At 31.8% G+C, this 24,744-nt stretch overlaps 1 protein-coding gene across 1 annotated transcript; it reads right to left on the bottom strand.

Moving 5' to 3' along the window:
• Positions 1 to 2,556: 2,556 nt before the first annotated feature.
• On the bottom strand, positions 2,557 to 22,647 carry LOC124369018 (ras-related protein Rab-31). Its single transcript, XM_046826679.1, has 5 exons — positions 22,411 to 22,647; positions 18,327 to 18,454; positions 11,941 to 12,073; positions 7,622 to 7,777; positions 2,557 to 3,012 (listed from the first exon to the last, which is right to left on the bottom strand). The coding sequence occupies exons 1-5, from the start codon at positions 22,451 to 22,453 to the stop codon at positions 2,816 to 2,818; spliced, it is 657 nt and encodes a 218-aa protein (XP_046682635.1). The 5' UTR covers positions 22,454 to 22,647; the 3' UTR covers positions 2,557 to 2,815.
• Between the last annotated feature and the right edge of the window lie 2,097 nt (positions 22,648 to 24,744).

The following is a 24,744-nucleotide window of genomic DNA, read 5'->3' as shown; positions in this document are numbered from 1 at the left end:
GGGAAAGTTTCCTGCAAGAAGCACAAGTTCTTATTTTTATCAGAGAGAAGTACAGAGGTACACTGTTCCAGTGCATGGTTGAGATACGATTTAGAAAATAACTTGAACTGTGGGCCGAATATATTGTGCTACTACTGGGATTGTGTGTGCTACTTCTAGGGTTAAATATGCTACTCAGACTTTTACATTGGAGGTTCTCCATAACCCACTTGCAGACAAGGCATAAATACTCCAGCAAGCAGAATATTCAGTTAAAATGTTACTGAAACATAATACAATTATGAGGATCATTATACAGCAAAATCTCTGTTAAATTGACATTATATCAATTAAGCAAGGCACTTATCTAGTCAACATAAATTATTTACTGATCCCATGAAGAGTAGTATTTTTCAAAAGTAGGGAAACGTAGAAAGTAGATATGAGGCTATGGTAAAAAAGGCAAATTGGTTGCTGACCTTGACGTGATAATAAAGGGAAGGAGTGCAACCAATTGAGGATAGGACCACACTTTACTATAAGTCACTTTACACATACTGTCACTACGTTCTGATCTGTACCGTTGTTTCCAGGATGTTTTTTGTATTAGAGTAAAATTTACATTCATCAATTGTGCTTAAATTTTTTCTTCATTATAATGTGGCTTTAAAATTCAAGAAATATCTTATGAGTATTGACAGTATAATAAATCTTTAAACATCATCAATCATGCCCATAAATCGATTCACATTGGTTTGCTTTCTTCATCACTGGTTGCCTATTGGCTGTTGTCAGAAAGTTTAAGGAGTCATGGCTGATGAACTTGTCATATAGTCTCTACTAACTCTACTATCGAAACTCGGACAATCTCTAAAATTGAGTATCTTGACATCTGAGATGATCAACCAACCAGTTTACTTTTGTTATTGAATGTCATACTGTACAGTAAAATAACACATAACTTACAATCATCATACACATATGAGACAATCTGTAAGTTGCACATCTGGTGAGGGTAGAGTTTTAATTAATATATTTTAAAACTGAGTAAATAATAAAAGCAAGAGAGCAAATTAATACTGATATGAAGATACAGTATATGTATCTTACCCGTGAGATTCAACCTCCTCAAGATCATAGAGTAAAGCCACATAAGTGAGGTAAAAACAACCTGTTTTCACTTTTTTAAATGCAAAAGTTATTACCATCTGCTATAAGTTATGCAGATGCAACATTCTCTTGAAAATCATAGTCAATGTTATGCACCAAGGAACTTATGTAAGCTAATTGCATTTTAACAAAAAGTGACAAATAGGCTACTACTGGTATGAAAAAGGATTGTGAATAACTTCTTAATATATAGTAATAACAATAAAACTACAAGCAATAACAGTACCATTTCAGTATGGTTCTTTTTGATATAGATTAATATAATGACGACAATGAAATACTTATTATTACATATCGCTTATACAATATAATATATTTTGTCATTTAACAATAAAAGTTATTCAAGTGATAGGTGGTCTTGAGTGGAATGTTAACCCTTTTACTGCCGGCCATTTTTTTATTGTACCAGTCAAAATTGCCAAGGAGGAAAATCACTGTTGTGCATTCATTTACAAAAAATGCTGTATCTTTTTTATTTTTCATTAGATTTGCATGAATTTTTATTTTATTTACTCGTATTTAAATGCTGTTTTTTAAATAATAAAAAGACATTTTAATTTGAAACAAACACATTATTTATTTTTAAAAACGATATAAATAAAAAATAAATAAAAATTGTGTTTGGCATCTGATAATTTATTTTTAAAATTATACTAAAATTATGAGCATGATATCATTATAAACTAGAGCAATTGCTTAGAACATATACCAAATTTGAAGGTGCTACCTTGAAACATAACTGCACTATGAGGATTTTCCCAAAACTGGTAGGCCTCCTCTAGGCCTACCAGTGGAATTTGAAGGTAAACTTATCTGTGCCACATCCCCCTCACTATCTAATAACTCCTCATTATCTGATGGTAAGATACAGTCAGGATCGTCATCAGTGTCATCCACATCACTTTGATTGTCATCAATAGCCCTAACAATAATATCAGATTCGTTCTCGGCATCTGAATCTGACAAATTCTGAAGGAAATCGTCACTTAGTTCGTCTTGCACTTACTTATTGTTCCCTCACTCACAGGAGAGTTAGATGTAACTCTTTTACTCATTTTATCCTTGATCAACAAAAGTAACACTTCAAAAAACTTTCGATAACATTGTAAACAACAACAATGAACGAAGATTTCAGTAACATAATCCGATCATCTGGTTTTGACAGCTGTCTAGGTAGTTCGTCAATTCTAGTCAAAGACGACAAAAATAGAAATCCAAAGTTCTTCAAATGGCTTCTTTCATTATCCTTTGCTCCTAAACAACCAAAATACCGAATATTTTGGCATTTGAGCATAACAGTAGCCAGTAACGATAAAAAAAAACAGACGTCCGACATATCGGACGTTGGCGTTTTCGGCAAAAATGCCGACGTCCGATATGTCGGACGTCGGCAGTAAAAGGGTTAAGTACAAAATATGTATATACATTTTTATAAATATAAAAATATATCACCGTCCTGACAACTTTCTCAAACCTCTTTATACTTGATGTATCCAAGTTGTAACAAACACTAAAACTATGACAGTTACAATAACATCACCGCTCACTTAGTAAAAAAAAATATGTAGGTCATCAAAAGTGCTAAGCAAATAGCTGCATTGGAAAGAGTATTTGGATTTGTATGACCTGGACGGAACGGAAATACTAGCAGTGTGACAGAAGAGACTCAGCAGCAGAGGGAGGGCTTCGCTGTTTCAGCGTGAGGTGCCGGGTCATGAGCATGTATTGTGGGACCGTAACCTGATGATAGGAGGGATGCATCTGGTTTGTCAGTAGAATCGTACACACGCAGGCTCGTTACCAGCGAGTCCTTGCTGAGATTCATTAATCCCATCGCAGTGTTCAGAAACACGTCTTCTATTCCTGAAACAGATGAAACAAGCACGTTTAGTGATGGCATCCAGGACATCTTTATTCTTTTTACAACAGATATTGTATGTGTCTAAATATAAAGTTTAAAGTTCTAAATTAATGTTACCGTTTTATTTTTAAAGGAGCAATCAGGTATGGAATGATTTTTTTTCATGTTTAATTTGATGTACACAATTTTAAATCAATGCTTCTAATATTGTGCTCAGACTTCTGATATATTCTACTTAGGATAAGAGAATAACAGTGCAGTACTTAAAGAGAAGACATGCTTTACACATTAAAGTCTAGGTATTGACCTACTATAATGAAATTACAACTTGAATTCTTATGCTGTAATAGAGATAATTATGTATTTTGTATAATGCATAAACACATAACAGATGATTTAAAACCCAGGATATTGTTCTGCATTTTACTGTTTGATAGAGATTTGAGAATACGAGGTCGAGGTGTGTCCAAAAAGTATCCGACCTTGACGTTTGGCATGAACTGACGTTACTCGGCGGCAACGGCAATCAGGTCCCCTTCAAAGTACTCCCCTCCACAAGCCACTACCTTATTCCAACGCTCCTTCCACTTCCGGAAACACTCCTTAAATTCATTTTGCGGAATGGCTAACAGGTCCTTCGTCGCATTTTGTTTTATTTGTTCAACATCATCAAATCTTTTTCCTTTCAAAGGAATTTTTAATTTCGGAAATAGCCAGAAGTCACAAGGAGCTATGTCAGGACTGTAGGGAGGCTGTCGTAGTTGGTTGATATCGTGTTTGACAAAAAAAACGCTGAATAAGATTTGAGGAATGAGCTGGCGTGTTGTCGTGGTACAGGATCCAATCACGGCTTGTCCACAGTTCAGGTCGTTTCCTTCGCACTGCATCTCGTAGCCACCTTAGGACCTCAAGATAATACTCCTTATTCACTGTTTGGCCTCTTGGAGCATATTCGTGATGAACAACGCCGTCCTGTTAAAAAAAAATGTCAGCATTGTCTTAACATTGCTTCCACTTTGTCTTGCTTTTTTCGGCCGTTGCTCTTCGCGAGTTTTCCACTATGAAGATTGAGCCTTTGTTTCAGGGCCGTAGCCATAAACCCATGACTCATTACCAGTAATAACTTTTTTAAATAGTCCTGGGTTACTTTTTATCAAATCCAGATTGTCCTGTGCGATTTCAAGTCAACAGTTCTTTTGGTCTTCTGTCAGCAGACGAGGAACAAACTTTGCCGACACATTTCTTTTTTTTAAATCTTCGTGTAAAATGTTACAAACTGACGATTTTGGTATTCCTAAATCTTCTTCCAGTCAATCGACGGTTTTCATTAATTGCTGCACGAACACGTTCAACATTTTCAGCGTTTCTGGCCTTTGAAGGCCTGCCAGATCAGTCATCACTCTCCACTGATATGCAGCCATTTTTAAACCGCTTAAATCACTCTTTTATTTGTGTATCGCCCATAGTCACGTCACCATAAACTTTCCGTATCATAGTAATCATCTCTGATGCTGAATGGCCAAGTTTTTGGCAAAATTTAATACAAATGTGCTGCTCAACACGTTCAGTCATATTGAAATGCGACGCACACACACGGCAGTACTGTACGGAACAGAGCGCTGTGACTCACTGAGTGACCGGATCGTATTCAATGCCTAATATGGGAAGGAGTAGGCTCGCCCCTCCCCTCAAATAACCGGTTCGAGCCGGTCGGTTAACGCTGCGGCCGCCTACTGGTCGGCAGTTGGATACTTTTTGGACAGACCTCGTACAAGTTTTTTAACAGTTAAATTGAACAAGAGGCAAGTTTTGGTAACACTTTAAGAGTATTGAGTATCACAAAATGTATCTGTCCTGTAACAAACAATATTCTTTCAGCTTGTAAATAATATTGAGCGGCAATGAAAAATTCTATAAGCTTTCGCCGTTGTATCTGCAATACAGTGCTTCTCTATGCATAAGCAGTTGTAACTGAGCAATACTGATATCACACACAATCATTGTTTAGTTACAAAAAAAAAATGCTTAAAATCTAGTTATTATTATAACAAAGTTGTTAGTTTTAGCTGAAAGCTGTAAACATTTTAAAATAGTTTCTATATCATTAATTGAGCCAAGATTACATTTCTCCTGCTACATTGTTGTTTATCCGATTCATTTTTTGTTATAATTAGTTCATGGCACTTTACTTTGTCAGAATACTAACACACTGGAAAAGTATCCATGATAATATTGAAATGGTCAAATACAGGTTGATTCCGATAAAAGTGCACATTTTTTTTCAGAGTTGACAGAGGATTTGAATACAAACATTTTTTTCCAATACATATGCGGTTGCAACTGTCTTGTTTTTGAGAAATTTGAGAATTTGTGAAACGCCTCCTTGTAGGCAAAACTTTGATTTCCTTCATAATAATATATAAAATAACCACATAATGTGATCAAGAATGGAAAAAAATTATTATAACCAATGTTTAAAATTTCTCCCGTTTATGTTGATGCAAAGCCTCTATGTAACATCGACAGTCTTAAATTTTGAAAGAGTTGGGGGTTTTTCTCTCTCTTCTGCTGATTAGATTTATTTTTAATTAACATGTTTTTACATTCTTGTTTGCATGAAGTGGTTCTTTAATTTGTTATTAAGAAGAAAGACAAATTTAGTTTTAGTAGCTTTAAGAAGAAAAACAAATATAGTTTTAGCAGCTTTTTTTTTTCTGGCAGAATCTCAAAGGGAATACCACATGTTACCTACTAGGAGGTGTTTCACAAATTCACAATTTTCTCGGGAATTAAACATTTGCGACCACATGTGTACTGGACATAAATGTCTGTATTCAAATCCTCAATCAACCCTGAAAAAATGTGTATTTTTATCGGAATCACCCAATATAACAATACATAAAAATTTTTGGGAAATTTACGCAATTCCCCCAAAAATTACTAATAAGAAAGATATAATTATTGTTAGTTTTAAGATTTTGACGTGGCTGTAATAATGAGCTGTATTTATGACTTTGTCAATGATGTTGTACATTTTTGTGGCAAATAAAAATGATGAAATTAAATTAAATTAAAAATAATCAACAAATATGTTAAATTATTACAATAAATGTCCAGAAGGATGTTCAAAAACAACAATGTCAAGTTTAATTTATTAATACAATAAGATAACATATACAGATGATAATATGAGTCTGTAATAAAAAATAAAACTTTATTTAAATACAAATAAGACATTATATAATAATGAGTAAAATGTTATATAAGATATTATGGAAGGCCAAACAAAGAAATCTAATTTTAAATTATATACTTTCTTGTGTGTAATGTTATTTTAATATAAGGAATATAATTTTTTGAGCATTTATGAGCAAGGCAACTTTAACCTGCCAAATTCATGTTAACTCATTGGGGAAGACATATGTGCTGGTTACATGCCGAGCGGTCCGGACTGAATGCCGAGCCACATGCTGATTATGCTTTATTGTTATAGATGGTTTAGTTCTGAAAATATCCTACAGATATCGTTGCCATGACATTTACTGCTTCCTTTACTAAGATGATAATACATTTAATTTTGTTTTATTACTGGCAGCATTGAAATAACGTCATTGTTTCAGCTGCTAAATGCGAGGTTAGGTGTGTTGTTTGTTTTTGTTTAGTTGAGAAATTGATCGTAATGGGTGTAACAAAACTACAGGATTCTGTTGTTGCTTTGTTATTAGACAGTGATAACGAGAGCAATTCTGATATCTTGATTGTGATGAAGGTGTGGAGGATGTAATTATTTCCCGTGCTCAAAAACCGTTTGCCAATTCACGGTTTGTGCAAAGATGAAGAACTTAAACGTCAAGATGAAGATTATTTTAATTATTTTCTAATTGTACAGTTTGTTTAATTAACTGTAAAGTAATTTGTTTGCAGTAAATAGCAAATATAAATTTTCTAGGAAACAATAAGTTTAAGTAAATGTACAGCAAAATCATAAAAAAAGTTACTCACAATATTTGTCTTTAATTTATTTTTGAGCTTATTATGTTAGATACGTGCAGTAATTTTTTGTATTTATGTAAAATACTAGTAATATTTTAGGTAAAGTATGTTACAGTGAGTTAAAAAATTACCAAAAATAATAAAAATGTAATTTTTAATTAGGAAAATCTGTAAGAACATTTACAAAAGTAACAATTTTTTAAATTAATAATTTTATTACAAATGTTGAATTTAGTATAATCAATGAAAATTGTACTGTTAAGGAATTGATTTGCCCAATTTCATTGCTACTACCGGTATTGCAGAGGCCTTGATAAATACTTCTTCAATGGGTTAACAGACAACAACGATGTTTCTGCATTGAAAGCCACATAATTAGGTTTTTTAAGGAAATAGAAGTTACCCAATATTATAAGAAACAACCCAGAGACTATATCAGCATTAATATTGGCATGAAGTTTGCAGTTAACTAATGAACACATTGCTATCAATGATCAAACAAAGTCAAAGAATACACTTCAATGTACTGGCACTGCTTGATGCAGCTGATTAATTGACTAACAGTGTGTAGTAGAGGTTGTTAGAAAGGCTCATCCTTAATTAAATAATCCCCATTACCTTGATCATGGAGAGCAGAAACTTCAAAGTATGTTCCTCCAATTGACTGAGTATACTGAAGAGCTTCTTCCTTGGGAACTTTCCGTTGATGCTCTAAGTCTGTCTTGTTGCCTACAATACAGAGCACTAGTGGTTCCTCTACATTCCTCTGGAGCTCTACACAAACAGACATGACACTATTACTTAACAAACTCTTCCGGAACTTGGCAAATTAAGAAAACCAATACACTAAAGAAGACAAATAAAAATTGGCAAACTAATGATTTTTTAAATGAAATTAATGAATAAGACTGAAATAACTTAAGAAATAATATACTGTAAATACTAATATAATTCCATAACAAAATATGAAACTTGTTTACAAATAATTTCCTTCTGCCTAGACCGATAAATTCTTCACAACCCACACAAACAGATACTGATTAATAATATTAATTAATAATTGATAAACTATATGATAATTGCCAATAGTCATTGCTCACTGCATTGGACTCTTACATAATCCTCTATAACAAGTGTTTTCCAATTAATTTTACAAATGAAATTTTGTTACAGTACATTAGCTTTTTTATTCATGTCATACAAGAGTTCTTTAATCTTTTTCAATTGGAAAAACCCTTTTGTTTTGGGGACATAAAAAATATACTATTTAAAACGTGTATCATGAAGTCATATAATATTGTGATAAGTTGTAGGGAGGTACTAATTAACAGGTTTTTTTACTCTTGTGAGTAATTTCAAGAAAACATTTTTAGTAAACCTCTTTATGAAGGGTATCACAATTAGCAGAGGACATATAAATTTCACACATCCACATTCAGAAAAGTTGTCAATGTCCTTAGTTAACAATGTACGTTGTAAAGTCAACTGCCACTATCCACATTCATTGTACACAGTTTTTGTGCATTATCATTCAATTATAAATATTTATAGATAAATTATTTAAATTCTTAAATTTTACTTTTTAAATTCATCCCAGTAGCTTCAGGTCATCTCTATATACAAAAAGTGTTTGTATAAACTAAAAAAAAACATGTTAAAAGTGATACTTATTAATATATGAATTATATTTCCACACTACCAATTTTAGAAATTTAAAGTACCACCATAAATTAATGAGTCTAAAAAATATACTGTTACACAGGGATGAAGTTACAAATTTAGTACAATATTAAAACAATTTAAAAATACATATCTATAACATTTAAAAGTAAATATATTACACAACTAATTATCAATTAATCTATAAACATAAGACATCTTGAATCTTGACTAAAGAAAATAAGAGAAATAAGTAATTACAAGAACACAGACAATTTCACTAATTTTTCACAGATTGATTCATAAGACAAGTTAATTTGTATAGTGCTTACGAAAATATCTGTGTCCAGGTAGTAGCAATATCAAATTTGATAACAGAGTCTAACGCGATTGAACACATCAAACACTATATTTGGTGGTTTTGAAGGTCAACTACCCAGTGCTAATAATAGTCCTGTTACAAGATATATTCACAATCTAATAGAAAAAGACCAAAGGATATATATGCTTCTTCCAAAAAATTCTTTGATTATAAGAATACATTTAGTTACAAAAGGGGTTTAATACAAGGACAAACAACAAAAATTTAAAAATATCAAATTACTCTAAGAACTTGTGAATTATTATAACTTACATGAAAAACGTTTTTTTTATCAGAAAAGTACTACCTAATCACTTTTTATGACACAGCTCTTCTCAGGGTTTTGCTATGTAATAAAAAGCACTCCCCTTTTTTGGAAACATCACAAAACTACAGCAGTAGCTGGTCAATTATTTATATCCAACCACTAGTTTGCAGTTAACTATAACCAAATTAATTATACCCTAAAATCACAACAAAGTTAAATAACACACACCACTACTTTATTGCCTTAGATGAAGATATATAAAACACTATAACAGTACTTGTTCACAAGATTCTTAACCCTTTATCTGAGTAAAAGCAGCCATATTTATCATTGGCTTGATCTCTGATAGTGTGGCAATGATCCCATTCTACGGTGGCAATCATGTAGCATTAGTGTCTAGTAATTTTATTACCAAATAACAGTAAAGCCGCAGGGCTTTGCACACAATTTCGTAGGTTTTGTGCACTTGTATGAACATAAATGAATTATATTTCTGATGCCAATGTGAGTTTTCCTTGTTGCCACAATCAATAAAATATGTCAAAAGTGTACATTAATGGGTATTGTATTTTTTGTTCAATAGTTGATTTTGCCTTGTCCTCCAATCAAGAATATACATAAACAGGTGTGAGAAGTCTACTTCAGTCATAAAGCATCTACTTTCGGCCATTGTAATTTACTTCCTGTCAAAATATTTCTGGTGCCACAATTGAGTTTTCTTTGTTGGCCTGATGAAGAAGATATATATATATATATATATATATATATATATATATATATATATATATATATATAAGCAGGCCTGAGTAGCCTTCTTTGTCAAAAGACAACTAAGATGGGTTTTATAAGTCTACAATTTTTAGTAAAAGTTAGATAACTATAATAAAAGTTACAGTAACTTTGCCTGTAGTATCTGCATTATAGTACTGACCAAGCACTGCATAGTTAATATTTGCTAAAATGTACAGTTGAAAGTATATTTTTAGTAAAATTTTAATTTTCTTACTCTGTGCTCAACATTGGTTACAGAAAAGTTTGAAATAAGAAGGGTTTTCACTATCAAGCTTACTCTACCCTTTCAAGACTATAAATATCAACAAATTGAAAATACTGGTTAAATCAATTAAACATATACTTGTACTGTTATTAACAATGTTTATGAAGAATAATTGATTACATTTAACTGGCTCTTTTTTAATTAATAACATTTGTTTGCTGTAATGCAACTTAGAGATCAATGGGATTTTCTCAAAGCCCGGAGGGATTTACGAAATAAGAATAGGCCTAAGAATGTTAACTAGTGACCCTAAAAATGTCCATGTAAAATTTCAGTACAATCAGTCCAGTAGTTTTTACGTGATTGAGTAACACACATATAAAACGACACCATTAGATTTTCATATAATAGTAACATAAATAGATAAACAATTTTAGGGTCTTTAGTTTCTCAGTTTACAACTTGTCAGGGGTTACATAATCAGGGCAGTGGCATATTTAGGAGAGGGGCTATAGGGGCTGTAGCCCAGGGCGGCAAAATTTTGGGAGCGACAAAGGTTTCAGTAATGGAAATAATTCAATTGAGAATATTTTAAAATTAAGGGCAAGTATCTCAAGGCTAGTGTACTGCACTGTTCTATACAAAATATCAGGAAGTTAGCTGTCAACTGTAGTCTGTACTATATAGGGCAAGTAGTGTAGTTTCCGTTGATACGTGGATACAGAAAAACCTAAAATGTCTATCAAACACACATTGGTCAGCGAGAGATGACGCTTGCAAGGCATTTAATGAAGATTGGTAAGAAGTAATAGAAGCACTCAACATTATTTTCAATGTCAAAACAGAAAAGGCAACCACACAAATTGAAGCCGGTACCTACCTTTGCAAGCTTCAAAGATTAGAAACTGCATTTTTGTCTATTATGTGGGGAGATCTACTCAACAGATTTAATATTACTAGTAAAAAGCTACCATCATCTAAAACCGACTTGTCACTAAAGTATAGATCATTATCAGAGTATATTAGTAGTATATGAAAAAAGTTCTATATTTATGAAAATTGAGCTCTGCTAAAGTCAGAAATATGTATATATGAAGATGAAGTCAAAAAAAGAAGCCACGAAAGCTCCAACCTGATGAGACTGGAGAAGGTGAAACAAAACTTCTAAGCAGAGAGAACTTTAAAACAAACACTTTTTATGTAATATTAGACACCCTATCTAATGAAATGAAAAAGATAAAAGTTATATATATATATATATATATATATATATATATATATATATACGATGTGCTGAGCTTGATTTTTTTTATTTCTCATTTTAGCAAAAAAAAGAATAGGGCAAAGAGACAACTAACAACTGTAAAAGTTTTATAACATTTATACAATGCAGATTTTACTATAAAATGTCTACATTTATTTTATTTCTCAAAGGAACTTAAAGAGCACGCTAAAACACATGCCTGCTATGGGTTTAAGATCATAGCAGTCATGTTGTTAAAAATTTAGAAATATAGTTTAATGTTTCAGTAGTTACTTTACATTTGAATAACTGCGAGTGAGGATATTATTTATCAACAAGTAACAGTCAATGTTACACAAACACACCAACCTATCATTTCAGATACTATGAAAGTGACATACTATCTCACCTTTGACCCAGGACTTGATGGAAGTGAATGTGTAGTAGTGTGTTATATCAAAGACTAGAAGGGCTGCGTTAGCATTGCGGTAGTACATGGGTGCCATGGAGCGAAACCGTTCCTGCCCTGCTGTATCCCACACCTGTAAAACTATTTACTTAGTTTCAGCAATAATTACTGCTGATTAATTTTCAATAAATGAATTAATTTTAATCCTTAAAACCACTGTAAATGTATCAACTTGTGTAATAGCATCAAGTACATAGTGTGGTTAAATTGGACAACCATGGCACTCCCAGTGCAGGCCAATGATGGTAAAACATGATTTTGTCTGTTTTAAAAACTGTTTTACCTCAATTCAAAACAATTCATTTGACCTATATTTTTACTAAACAGTAGTTTGAGGTGTTATGGTGCAAAAAATTATTTTATACATAAATATTACCAGTAAATTATAGTATTTAATAATTATTAATAATGTTAAATCCTTGTAACACAGAATTACTGCTATCACCACTAGAAAGCAGTGAATGTTCTTCAGAATGGCAAAAAACATAATACATGAAAGTAGTTGAGGGCACTTTCACTGAATGCATGGAAACTTTTATACATGAGTGTAGCATTGAGGACACTAGTAGTTAAAAGGTTAATTCAATTGATTTTTACTATTTAAAATTTAATCAATAAAAAACTACAGAACTCTTAATTTTGAAACTATCTTACTAATGGTCATTTTAGCTTGATAGGCTGGAATAATTAATCTAAAGATTGTATGAGCCTATTTCTTCCACATTGAATTTCCTGTTATGTTATTTGAAAATAGTACATTCTAATCAGTAGCTATGCTACTAAAAACAGATTGCACGGTCAAATTCTCAACACTAGCTTAATCTAATATTAAAATATAGAAATGATATTGTATTTTACCAACATTAAAATCTTAAGTTCTTCAACTTCTCTTAAATATACCATTCAAAGTTAACCCTCCAACTGAAAGTTGAAGCATATTTAAAAAATATTTATCCTCATAATCCACTGGCCTGCAAAAAAAACTCTGGTTGTAATGATTATTTCTTTCAATGTCTCATTTTTGTTTGTACTGGAAAAAAATAATAAAGACAAAGCTTTTACCAAAACCAATTTGACTAAACAAAATTTTAGCAACCAAATACAGTACACACACTGTTGAAATAACGCAACTTTAGTTCACATTTGACTGACCAAGTATAGACTCAACCGTAAAAGTACAAATATGTTGATGGTAAATTTAAACTAATAACTCTTATCTATTTAAATCAAATTGCATAATCAGTTTGAACGTAAAAAAAAAAACAAATTATGTGACCATAAATGTCACATTTCTACTGCAAACATCCATATAATCCCAAAAGATTACGTTTACACAACATATGGAGACAGTTGAAATACGTTCACCAGCAGGCATTGCATAACAAGTTCTATCGTTAGATATAATATCAGAATCATCTTAATAAAGACAACTCAATGTCATAGTTCAATCATAAATCTTTTCCTCTTTATCATATAATAAATATAAATCTATTGCCTTAAATGTTTTTTAACTTTTATAAAGTTTTTTAAAAGTTAATGCCAGTATTTAGATCATTTTAAGTTTGGGAAACTTCAGTAGCCTTAATTTTAAGGGTTTCACAGATGATGCCATATTTATTATGAAGGTTTTTCCGATTCAAACTGTGTTGAAAAACTGCTAACATAATAAAATTTTTAAAATATTTCGGCGCTGCTGTGGAGAGCTACCTTACATCAACAATTGTTAGACCAAAAACTGTTGTTAGTCTAACATTTTTTGAATAAATAAAGCTCTTTAAAGCAAGGCCGAAATGTTCCAAGAATTAAATTGTGTTAGCAATTTTTCAACAGGGTTTGAACCTGAATACCTCGTTAATAGTCAAAACTCAGTAGATTCATAAGAATAATAATGGATATTTTCTAGAAGTGTATACCATTCTTTAATTAAAATATATCTACAAAATTGGGGAAATCAAAATAACACTTATTAGTTAATATTGTTTTATGGTAGGTTATTGCTAAATACTAGACATGGACATCAACCCCTAAGAATACACTTTACCAATAAAACAACTGGGGTTATTAGGACACTGAACTGGTCTAATCAGTATATTTACTTTTTTGTTTTATATGAGATAATGAGATTTATTCCAAAAAAATATAAACTTTACAAACAAGATTATTAAGGAATATAATCTAACCACATTAACAAGTTGCGTGGTTAGATAAAACTAACAATAAACAAGGAAAGGTCTGATAACAGTCCGGTTTTCTCTGAAAAGGACTTGATGTGCAGATCACTGCGGTATATTGAAATCTTCTCACTATATTTAACTAAAATCAACATTAAAATAAAAATACATTAACGTTGATAAGAGTACAACTTAATCAATTTAAACTCTAGTCAATCTTATTCTTACATACAATGTTTAAATATACATAAAAGACTAATATATTGAAGACTTTAAATCATCTATGTAAAAAATACAATTTATCTAATGACAATATTATCTTAACATTTTAGAGTAATGGAAACAATATTAAGATTCTACAGACTGTTTTGTTATATTGGTTACTAATTAATATTAAGATATGTTATATTATTATACATCAAGACATATTAAGATATATACATATTAAGATATACAAGATATATCAACATACATATATATATACATACATATATATATATATATATACATATACATATATATATTACAAGATTATATAAGATAAGATAAGATATTATAAGATTATAAGACATATTAAGATATATATTAATATGGTTACTAAACAATATTAAGATTCTACAGACTGTTTTGTTATATTGGTTACTAATTAATAGAGAATACAATCATATAAAATAATTGTCTATAAAGGGGACGAATTTTAGTTTGCATATGAGAAAAAGAATGAATTCATTTAAGAATATTTTAGACTAATCTGTTGTGTATAATATCTATCTGTTCAGTTTGACTAAGTAACCAATTAGTTATAGCATTACAAAAAGCATTTAAGGTTTTAATTTTTTTAATTTTATTTGGAATTTGATTAAACAAATGTGGACCCATGTAGGAAAATGAACGCCTGAAAGCTAGTTTATTAACTTTGGGTTTTTGGATAAGACCTCTTTGCAAATTTCTTGTGACATATTGTTTTTGTTGTTCAATATTATTTCTATTTCCACTTCTTATAAAAAAATAATCTTAATACTTTATAAATAAAAATATATTGTATGGGAAAAGTTTGTAATTGTTGGTAAAGAGGATAAGAAGAGTCGCGCCTTTTTTTCCTTAAGATTAAACGTATAAAAGTGTTCTGTGTTACTCTAATTTCGTCTATTTTTGTTTTTGGAGCTGCTCCCCAGCATACAATACCGTACTGTAACCTAGAGTAAATTAGTGCATAATACAGAGTACGTAACAGCTTTTCGTCACAAAAATTTCTCAAAAAATAAAACTTCCTAACATTACTTCTAATTTGATTTTGGATGAAAGATATGTGTTTTTTCCAATTTATTTTCTGGTCAAAATATACACCTAAATACTTAAAAAAATTTACCTCTTCTAATTCAATACATTTACATGTAATAAAGGTTGTACAAGTTTCTTCGTGATACTTCACAGGCACGTCAAAACCAAAGCCCTTAAAATCAAAATTGATAAACTTAGTCTTATTTACATTTATTAACATTTTATTTTTATTAGACCAGGCTCTTAAAAGTCTAAGATCATTATTTATTTTTTCCCATAAGTTATTTCTACATGTATCTGAATATATAGCACCCCAGCAGTGATGATTTATTATCTTCTGGAAATGAACCAAATTTGGTATAACAGAGTACACATTTAAATGAGGTTTGTCTGAACAGTATCCGACCTCCCTACACTGGCCAATTATTATGTAAATCACCATCTCAGATCGGCATGGGATGGAGAGGAGACCCATCCGAGATCATTTCCAGGGACTCTGTGCGCTTTGCCCAGCTAGTGAGTCACAAGTATTCTGCTCCTTATGCTAATACATTTGACTGTGTGACAATTCACCATAAATGTCTTGAGCAATGAGTTAACATGAAGTTTTGCCAGAAATTTAGCAATTGTGTTTCAGATATAATCTTTGTGATACAAAAAGATATTTTGGTGTGATGTACACAAAAAGCTCTATTATACACAAGTTTATAGTAATACTGAGATAAAAGAATAGTTTAGGCAATTTAAGAACTTAAATAATGAATGTAATTATAATCTAGTATACTTATTTCCGATTTTAGGTCTTACTTTACTCATATTTTAATATTACGTACAGCCTATATCATAAAACAAGAAGAGGTTAATCCAGCTGACCAATCTTTCATGAAATATAAAGTGATAAGTTTGATCTCACTGTATAATATTTAAATCCAATAGTTTGTATTAGAAAACAAGAAGAGATCAGTATTTATTTTTTACTATTAAGGAAAATGTTAATGCATTAATAGTCAGCGTATTCCATGGGACTCTCACCCACTAAGAACCCCACCAGCCCAGACATCACTGCCTCTCAGGACTGCTTTCCATATTACTTCAAGAGGGTACCTACCTAATCCAACAGGGGACTCCTACAGTATCAGGATGGTTGGGTAACATTGGGGCTGTATTACCTTTCTTCTAATTTCTTGTTTTCAGCAACCTTTCTATATATATATATATATATATATATATATATATATATATATATATATATATATATATATATATATATGTCTGTGTGTGTGTGTGTGTGTGTATATATATATATATATATATATATATATATATATATACAGAGACAATATTCCAAGTCTGCCACAGACCATTTACTGAAAAATCCTGTCCGGTAAGAGTTGGTCTATGAAAATCTCGAGGCCACATCTTTCGTTTTCCCACTGTTCACAAGAGAACATGTGGTTGGCTTTGTAGTGCTCCATGTCCCCATAGGGAAATTCCGAGCTTTCAAACTTGCCCATCTTGAACAGGTACGCTCTAAGAGTTTGGTAGAAATTGACCTCCCCATGTTTTCACTCCACTCGTTCTCTCAGGCCTCCAATCGGCCTAGCCGGTCAATACTATCTGCTCTCTAGCAGCCATAGTCTGTGCCAATCCCATATAGTGTGTACTTGGACCTCAGTGTGTGTTATTACAATTTTCCTCAGGTCAGCTGGAATGGCCCAGGCCACAAACAGGTCTGAAGATGGCTAGTTCGCAGACAGTTCGTTAAGCACTTGCGATCCGCAATGGCTCCTTTTCCCGCTCTTCCACCACCTTTTGCTGGTAGTTTTCTTTATGTAAAGCCCCATACCTCGCATCCGTACATAACCATGGAGTGACCAACACCAACAGCTGCCCCCTATATTATGCATCAGTCGGCTCAAAGAAACAATAGCAATCCCCACCTTATCTGTCACGCTAGAGTTCTCGTCTCAGAATGTGAGTTTTTTATCAAGCATCACGCCAAGATACTACACAGCGCTCTCGGACCTGAACGATGGTATCAACATTCTGTTTGATGAGATGTACAATTTTCTGTCGTCTTCATCGTCGCCAGAGTCAGGTCATACTCAACCATACAGGCCAGCTTTCACACCACAACTCAGTCGAGCAGCCATTGTGCCTCGTCAAAAGTCCTCGCAGTGATGACGCGTCGATGTATCCCATGAGCAAGCTCCCTTCAAGAATTTTCATTCAGAGCATCCCATTGTAGGCAATGTTCTACTGGTCCAGTCCCAAGATCGAGTTCTGTGCAGCTCTTGCCGCTATCCCTATCCAGTGCTGAAGGTGATATACTGGTGATCAGACCTAGTAAATTCCTCCTGACCTGAACAGATAAACAACGTCACTGCACCTATACTGTATTTTAAAGCGGGGATTCAATTCCTTTATATCATACAGTTTGCTAACAAACTTATTGCATGACACAGTCCATGTTGCTAATATATTTAATTGATTTTTATTTGATTTTTCACAGGGAAAAGTAAAGTACATGTTTTATTTTTCTTGTAGAGAATTCAAAATTTCAACAATATTCCACCATTTTGTTGTATAGAGGCAGGATAAAATAGTTTGTTATAAGCCTTGGGTTGTATTTTCAGAACTTTTTTTATATGATGGATAACAAATATGCATGTATTAAAAATTTAAAGTGCCCCTCATCCATTTTAAAAGCGGGAATAAAACTATAATTATCTTAAAACCAACATGTATGTAGTATTTTAGAAGCATTTACTAATTTCTATTCAATTATGATATTTACAAATTTAATGTGGTAAAAAAAAACCTTTTAACCATTTTGTAAACCCACTAATTTCTAGTTTTATACTGATGAAATACCTGCAGTTTTATTCTGGTATCTTCAATATTGATTTTACAAGTAAAGAAGGATGCTCCGATTGTAGGGCTTATATGGTGGCTGAACATCTTGCCAATGTATCTCACAACCATGCTAGTTTTACCCACACCTGGAAAAATTATAAAGGCTATTATTAATAATAATTAAAACCTTTAATAATAAGTTGAAATTGAAAAATCACAACTTAACAAAAACTAGATTAGTAATTCTTGTTTAAAGTTTGTTATTAGTAGACTGTAAACAATTTGAAAGTGTCACCAGAGTGGAAAAACTATGAGGTACAAGTGCCAAACCACAAGAAGGGCCATTGCATGGTTCCAAGATAAGCAATGATGAGGTAACATGATTAACAAAACAGCAGTTCAAATGGGGTATGGTGAAATCAACTGCTACTGCAATGCCATGCCATTGCTGGCTCATCAATTTTTCTGATTTAGGATGAGCTATCAGCTGAGCGACCTCATACAACCATCACCACAGTTCCTTATATAACTAGTAAACTTAATAATCTTGTCATAGTTAAACTGCAATACCAGTGAATATTTTCTTATCAATTGCACCCAAATACTAAGATTAGACCTCATTCCTACACTTGAAATAAATTCAGAGACAGTACTAGCTATTTAACTGCCCTGAGCAAATGTTTAGCTGTCCCCATCCTTTTTTGAGATAAATTTTAATGATATTAACTTTTAGAGTACAAAAACGGGGACAATTGTAATCAATCTGCACAATCAGACTAGCTCCTTGTACGTTAACGACTGTTGTATTCCCTAGGTGTTGAGAAAGACATTTTCTTTGCTCATTCATCGTTAAAGATGGATGATTTGAGGGGATGAAAGGATTACAGACATTTGCTGCCATCGTTATATATTACAATAACAGAAACATGATGCTTCTCAAACTATTGTCTGTCTCTTCTTTATTTTTATAAACAGTTCAAGACATGGTGATCCAGACACTAATCTAAAAATCATCTTTAGAAGTGGTACTAAGCCAACATAATACATTGTGAAGAGAATTTGTTCCAAAGAAAAATTTCTTAGAGCAACTAGAGGCCTTGTGCTGATAAGAAGGGCGGGCAGAACAGCTGTGCAGCACTCTCAATTACACACCTTCAACTACATTACTTCACATGTCACCAACACATAACACAACATTCTTGCCTCAGCAACCTCCCCAAAACACCAAACAATTCAAATTACTAAATTACTATGACATTATACAGCACGCTGTAAGGTATTAGATAAGTAATCGTGACAATAGAAAATATTTTATATTCCCAAAATTTTTTTGACATTTAATTTAATTTATGGAAGAAACACATTAAATATAATAATTGAGTTGTTTTGAAATGTAAGCTTACTAGTGTTCAAATTAACTACCATCAATACGCTAATGAAGTCATGTTATTATTTGTATTAGTAACATTATTTTATTTTTAAGATTATACTCTATAAATATAAGATATATTGATGTAAATTGGCCTAAAGTTTACCTCTTCAAAAATGAAGAGATAAGGTATTAGAGATGAAATGCATTATATTCTTAGTTTGAAGTTCAAATAACAATTAATGAGAAGGGTTAACATCATCAATACAGAATTTCAGGTATTCCCTATTATTAAGCATTACAAACAAAAATGCTTCACAGAGTTGAATCTATCCTCTTATCCAGGTGTCAAATACTTAATAAAACATCAGTTTGTATGAAAAAGTATATTGTACAGATAATATATATATATATATATATATATATATATATATATATATATATATATATATATATATATATACGTATATACATATATCAATTGTTGGTGATTGGTACAATATAATCAAAGTTGACAACAAAATGTTTTCCATAAACAACAAACATACCTGAACCCACACCACCTTCATAGAAAAAAAGATTAAGTCATGTTTATTTTATTGTAACATTTAACAATGGTCAATGTCCACAATCTTATTATCACACAGGTAAACATCACTTATTTATTCAATTAGAACTAAATTAGATCTGAATGGGTTAATAATTACAACTCAATTTTAAACTTTTGAGACCAATATTCATTCAATCAACAGTCACAATGTATGTAAGATTGGACTACCAGAAAACTTAAGTTTAAATATTAATCCAAATATCTTTAACCCTCCAACTGTTGTTTATCAAAATTTTGATAAACAAACATTCCCTTGCATAATCACTCATAACAGTATATTCCGGCAACGTATCGATTCGATTCATGCACCATTGGATTCGGGGAAAAAAAGCCTAAGGAATACTATAGTTTTATTCCTCTTTATATTGTAGTTGCAACGTACCAAGTTCGTAGTTTGGAACGTAAAAGATGTGACCGCCATGTTGTTGATGTGACGAGTCGTGTTTATTAGTAAGTTTTAGTAGGTTTATTTGTGTTTTAGTGTTGTGTTTAGTGTGTGGTGAATTGTTAAATATTGCAGTAGTGCAAATAAATATATTTTAGAATAAATAAATTTCTCGAAAATTTTTCGCAAAATTTTTGAGTAATGACAAAATGAAACTTTTTTTCGACTCTTCAAAAAAAAAGTTATGGAATTTATTTTACTACTGCTGTATAGTTTACTTCATTCTGAGTAATAAAATATGCAATATAACATGTATAGAAGTAAAACTGTATTAGTAAAACTTTTATTAGCAAACTCTTACATATACACCCTATTTTCACAATTTATGCGCATCGCTGCTTTTTGTTATATAGTGTTATTATAGTTTCATAAATTTGTATAATGCTTATGTGTTTCTGAAACTAGAATAAATTTGACACACAATGGTACTCTCACTTTTATAGTTTTTCTTACTATAACTTGGTTTGCTAGGTATGGTCCCTCCCAAATAAAAAAAAAATGTAAATTTTGAATTTCATGGAAAAAAAATTTTAGTAAACATTTTGTTAAGGCCAAATTTAAATACTAATATTATTATATGTTTAATTCTGAACACAAAAATATATACTTCTATATATATTACTTTTAATTTATATTTTTAATAAATTTTTAAAAAAACCCTTGCACGAGGCTCGAAAACATGCCGCCACTACAGGAAAAAATGACTGCCAGTTGGAGGGTTAAAAAATATGGTATCTATGTTATGGAACCTGTATTAAAATGCACTTGTCATCAACTAATATGGCAGGCAAACAGCTGACTGCTTGTAATGTAACCTGTAATAGTATATGCTAAATTACATATAATTGTTATGTGTCAGCTTTTGTTTTCTTGCTCCAATTTATTATTCAATTTCTGTGCTGGTTTTATTTTTGAAAGTAAACAAAAATTCAGTGATATACAGTCAAGTAAAATATTTTTTTTCGCTAAAACTGACGATATTTTTTAATAAATAAAAGAACAGGCTGACCTATCTTTATGAAAACAACATAATAAATCACAATATTAATTTATATGTTTTAAAAAATCTAATCCATTTTGTAAAGTGGCTGGTCTATTTTGTTACTGTAAAAGCTTAACTTATAGACTAAACATTCCAAACCCCTTAGTACTGGTAGGTAGGTAGTAAAGATTTAATATAGCTACAGACTATTTGAAATAAACTTGAAATTTAAAAACTATTTCATCACGGCTAACTAAAATATGGGTAGCTTTTTTTGTTTTGTTTAAGGTCTGTAAGCAGATCAATAGGCTAGAAACCATATTATACTATGGTATACAAACTAAATGGAGAATGTTATTAGGAACAACAAACTATAAAACAAAAATAATCATGCTGCCATAAGCATTACACAGTTGCAATAAGCATGTAAAACTATACAAAACGTCTCAAATAGCCAAGACTTTTGGCTAATATAATCTTCAAATGGTTAAGTAAATTACCTAGCCTACAAAACTTTTCATGGCAGGAACTAGGCCTGCTACTTATAAAAAAACCTATTTGGTATGGTTTTACAAACTTGATTTTTAAGTTATAGGGACCTTATATACTTACAGAATAATTGAGTAGCTATTGCTTATAATACTAATAGTCTATGAAAACATGGGTAGTTGCATAACCCTAATCTAGGACCTTTACCTTGAGCACCTAATACAACAACTTTTCCTTCAATGGTTTTCATAGTTTTACCGCTTCATCCATAGAGATAAAGAACATATAAAATTAGGAATTTTTGTAGTATTAATGTGGTATTTTCAGTCACAGTTCCTCACAATTATCATCTCTAACCAATACACAACAAACAGCACACACAACAAAAACAGTTGTCACAATTGAATGAATGACTTGATTCTGATTGTATTCAATGTGCTGTGACGAATGTTTTCCCTTTTCACAGCAGGTTCAGCTTGATAACGCAGTGTCGCCACCTACCCAAAAACGATTACCCTAGAATTATCAAAACACTACTATAGTTCATATTTTTCATCCATGTTGCCCAAATTTAACTGAAGGAATTACGCAAGGCATTGTGGTGTGTGTTTACAATATACAATAATTCAGATATCATTTTCATCCTTGGTCCTTTTTCATTATACATTTAAAATGCTCTCTTTACACCTTTTTGTTTTAAGAATTACAGTATTAAGAAAATTTCCAATATTTTTGTTCACTGTAAATACACACACGAGACCCTAGAAATAAATCTTTAGTATCCTTTCTGTTATACACGACGTTGTAATTGAAATTGTAAATAATAGGACACCAAAATAATTTATTTTAAATAAGGAATCCTAGGTTACATGACGATGGCACATTATTAATCGACAAATACGAAACCACGACTTGTCTTTCAATGGACTTCCTTGATGTCTTCATAGATATCAATCTGAATTTTAGAAATGTATTTATAGTAACGGAATTTCAAGACACTACCTATAGGAATTTATGTTATAAATTGTTCAGATAAGGCTGGATGTAGTTAATAATTCCATATTATTATAGACTCATATTTACGTCAATTTTAATTCTCTACAGTTGGAATGGGATTCAAGTTTTTCGAAGAAGTCGCCTCGAAATATTTTAAATTGTGTAGATTGGATTTTGTTCTTTTCTTGCATTTCTTTAGGTATATAAATTGATACTGATCGTACATGCTTAGCAATGATCAAGTCATAGTCACTAAACGTGATTCATGAAGTAAATGGAATAGGAATAGAAAATATAGTTCAGCCTATCATAGAACATATTATTTATATTATAAAAACAACGAAAAATATATGATATAATCAGTATTTAAATTGGAGATTAAGTACAAATGCTACTGCTATTACTAGGACTAAAAATATATTAAGACTGCATAAAGCAGTAAAAAGACTCGTAACTCTGACTAAAGAAAATTTAATCTTATTTAGTATTCGTTAATTTAAGTAAGGAAACAGATTGTTGGGAAAGATTAGCGAGATAACAAAAGGGTTGATATGGAACGATGCTAACCATCCTCGTCGTTCTAGCTTCAGATCAGGCTTACAGGCGGTCCATCTGGTTCAGATCCTCAATTGGGCTCCAGTAGGATCGATTCGATATCCATGGGTGGATAGGTGAATGGCGATATCGCTAACACTACACAAAAGTCACTGTGTCAAACGATCAGACCGTCAATCGGCCAATGGGAAACGATTACCTGAATTAATGTCTGGGCTCGTTTGTACATTTAAGTACATTTCAGCCAAGCTTATTCATCGACTTTTGCACCGGTAATACAAATGCTAAATGACCTTCATCAGTGATGATGTCATTCACATTACATTAATGAGTGATGACTTCGACTGCACGAGGGTGGCGCACACCTTCATCTTTGGCTACTTGTCTCAAGTTTTGAAGGCAAGATAGTGAGAACTGTTCATACCATATGTCACAGTAGTGAGCTGATAGACAGAGATAGATTAGAACGCCAAAATATGAGCTGAAAGTGTTTAGGGCGTACTCAGAGAGGGAGGCAGCTGCCCCCCTCTAGAGCAAAATTGTAATAAAGTTATTCAATTTTTTTCTGAAATGTATTACAATTATTCTTGAAATAACTATTTTAACAATAAAAAAAAATACTTACACTATTGAAATTAGAGTGATTTATCGTTATTTTATTGTCAATCGAAATTATCGTACACTCGTACACAGTTATTTTCTATAACAGAAAAGTAACACTACAATAGGATACTATCGTAATCGAAAGTCTCGCAACACTGATCTATAGCCATCTAGCGACTGCTAGAGGAATTATTTATTGTAACCAGTTAGTGGGATTCAAGAGAGTGAAAGGTCTCTAGCGTGTTTTAGAAGAATCTACAGGCGGCAGACAATGAGAGAAAAGGGAATCTTCAAGAAGGGTCTCCGCTGTCCCCCTCTGTCCGGTGAGTTCCATTTCACTATATAAACTGAATCGCCTGCCGCTAATTGACAGGGGCGTGACAGGGG

This window comes from Homalodisca vitripennis, chromosome X (assembly GCF_021130785.1).
Source record: "Homalodisca vitripennis isolate AUS2020 chromosome X, UT_GWSS_2.1, whole genome shotgun sequence".
NCBI lineage: Eukaryota > Metazoa > Arthropoda > Insecta > Hemiptera > Cicadellidae > Homalodisca > Homalodisca vitripennis.
The sequence above is the reverse complement of the archived record's forward strand: the minus strand, read 5'-3'. Positions and strand labels throughout refer to the sequence as shown.

What these genes read in the sequence shown, in the direction of transcription:
- LOC124369018 (XM_046826679.1), bottom strand. Translation starts at nt 22,453, where the DNA reads ATGAAAACCATTGAAGGAAAAGTTGTTGTATTAGGTGCTCAAG. An exon ending in ATACCAGAATAAAACTGCAG is followed by an intron (nt 12,074 to 18,326) that starts GTATTTCATCAG and finishes ATAGTTTTACAG; the next exon opens with GTGTGGGATACAGCAGGGCA. An exon ending in TTCTGCTCTCCATGATCAAG is followed by an intron (nt 3,013 to 7,621) that starts GTAATGGGGATT and finishes CATCTGTTTCAG; the next exon opens with GAATAGAAGACGTGTTTCTG.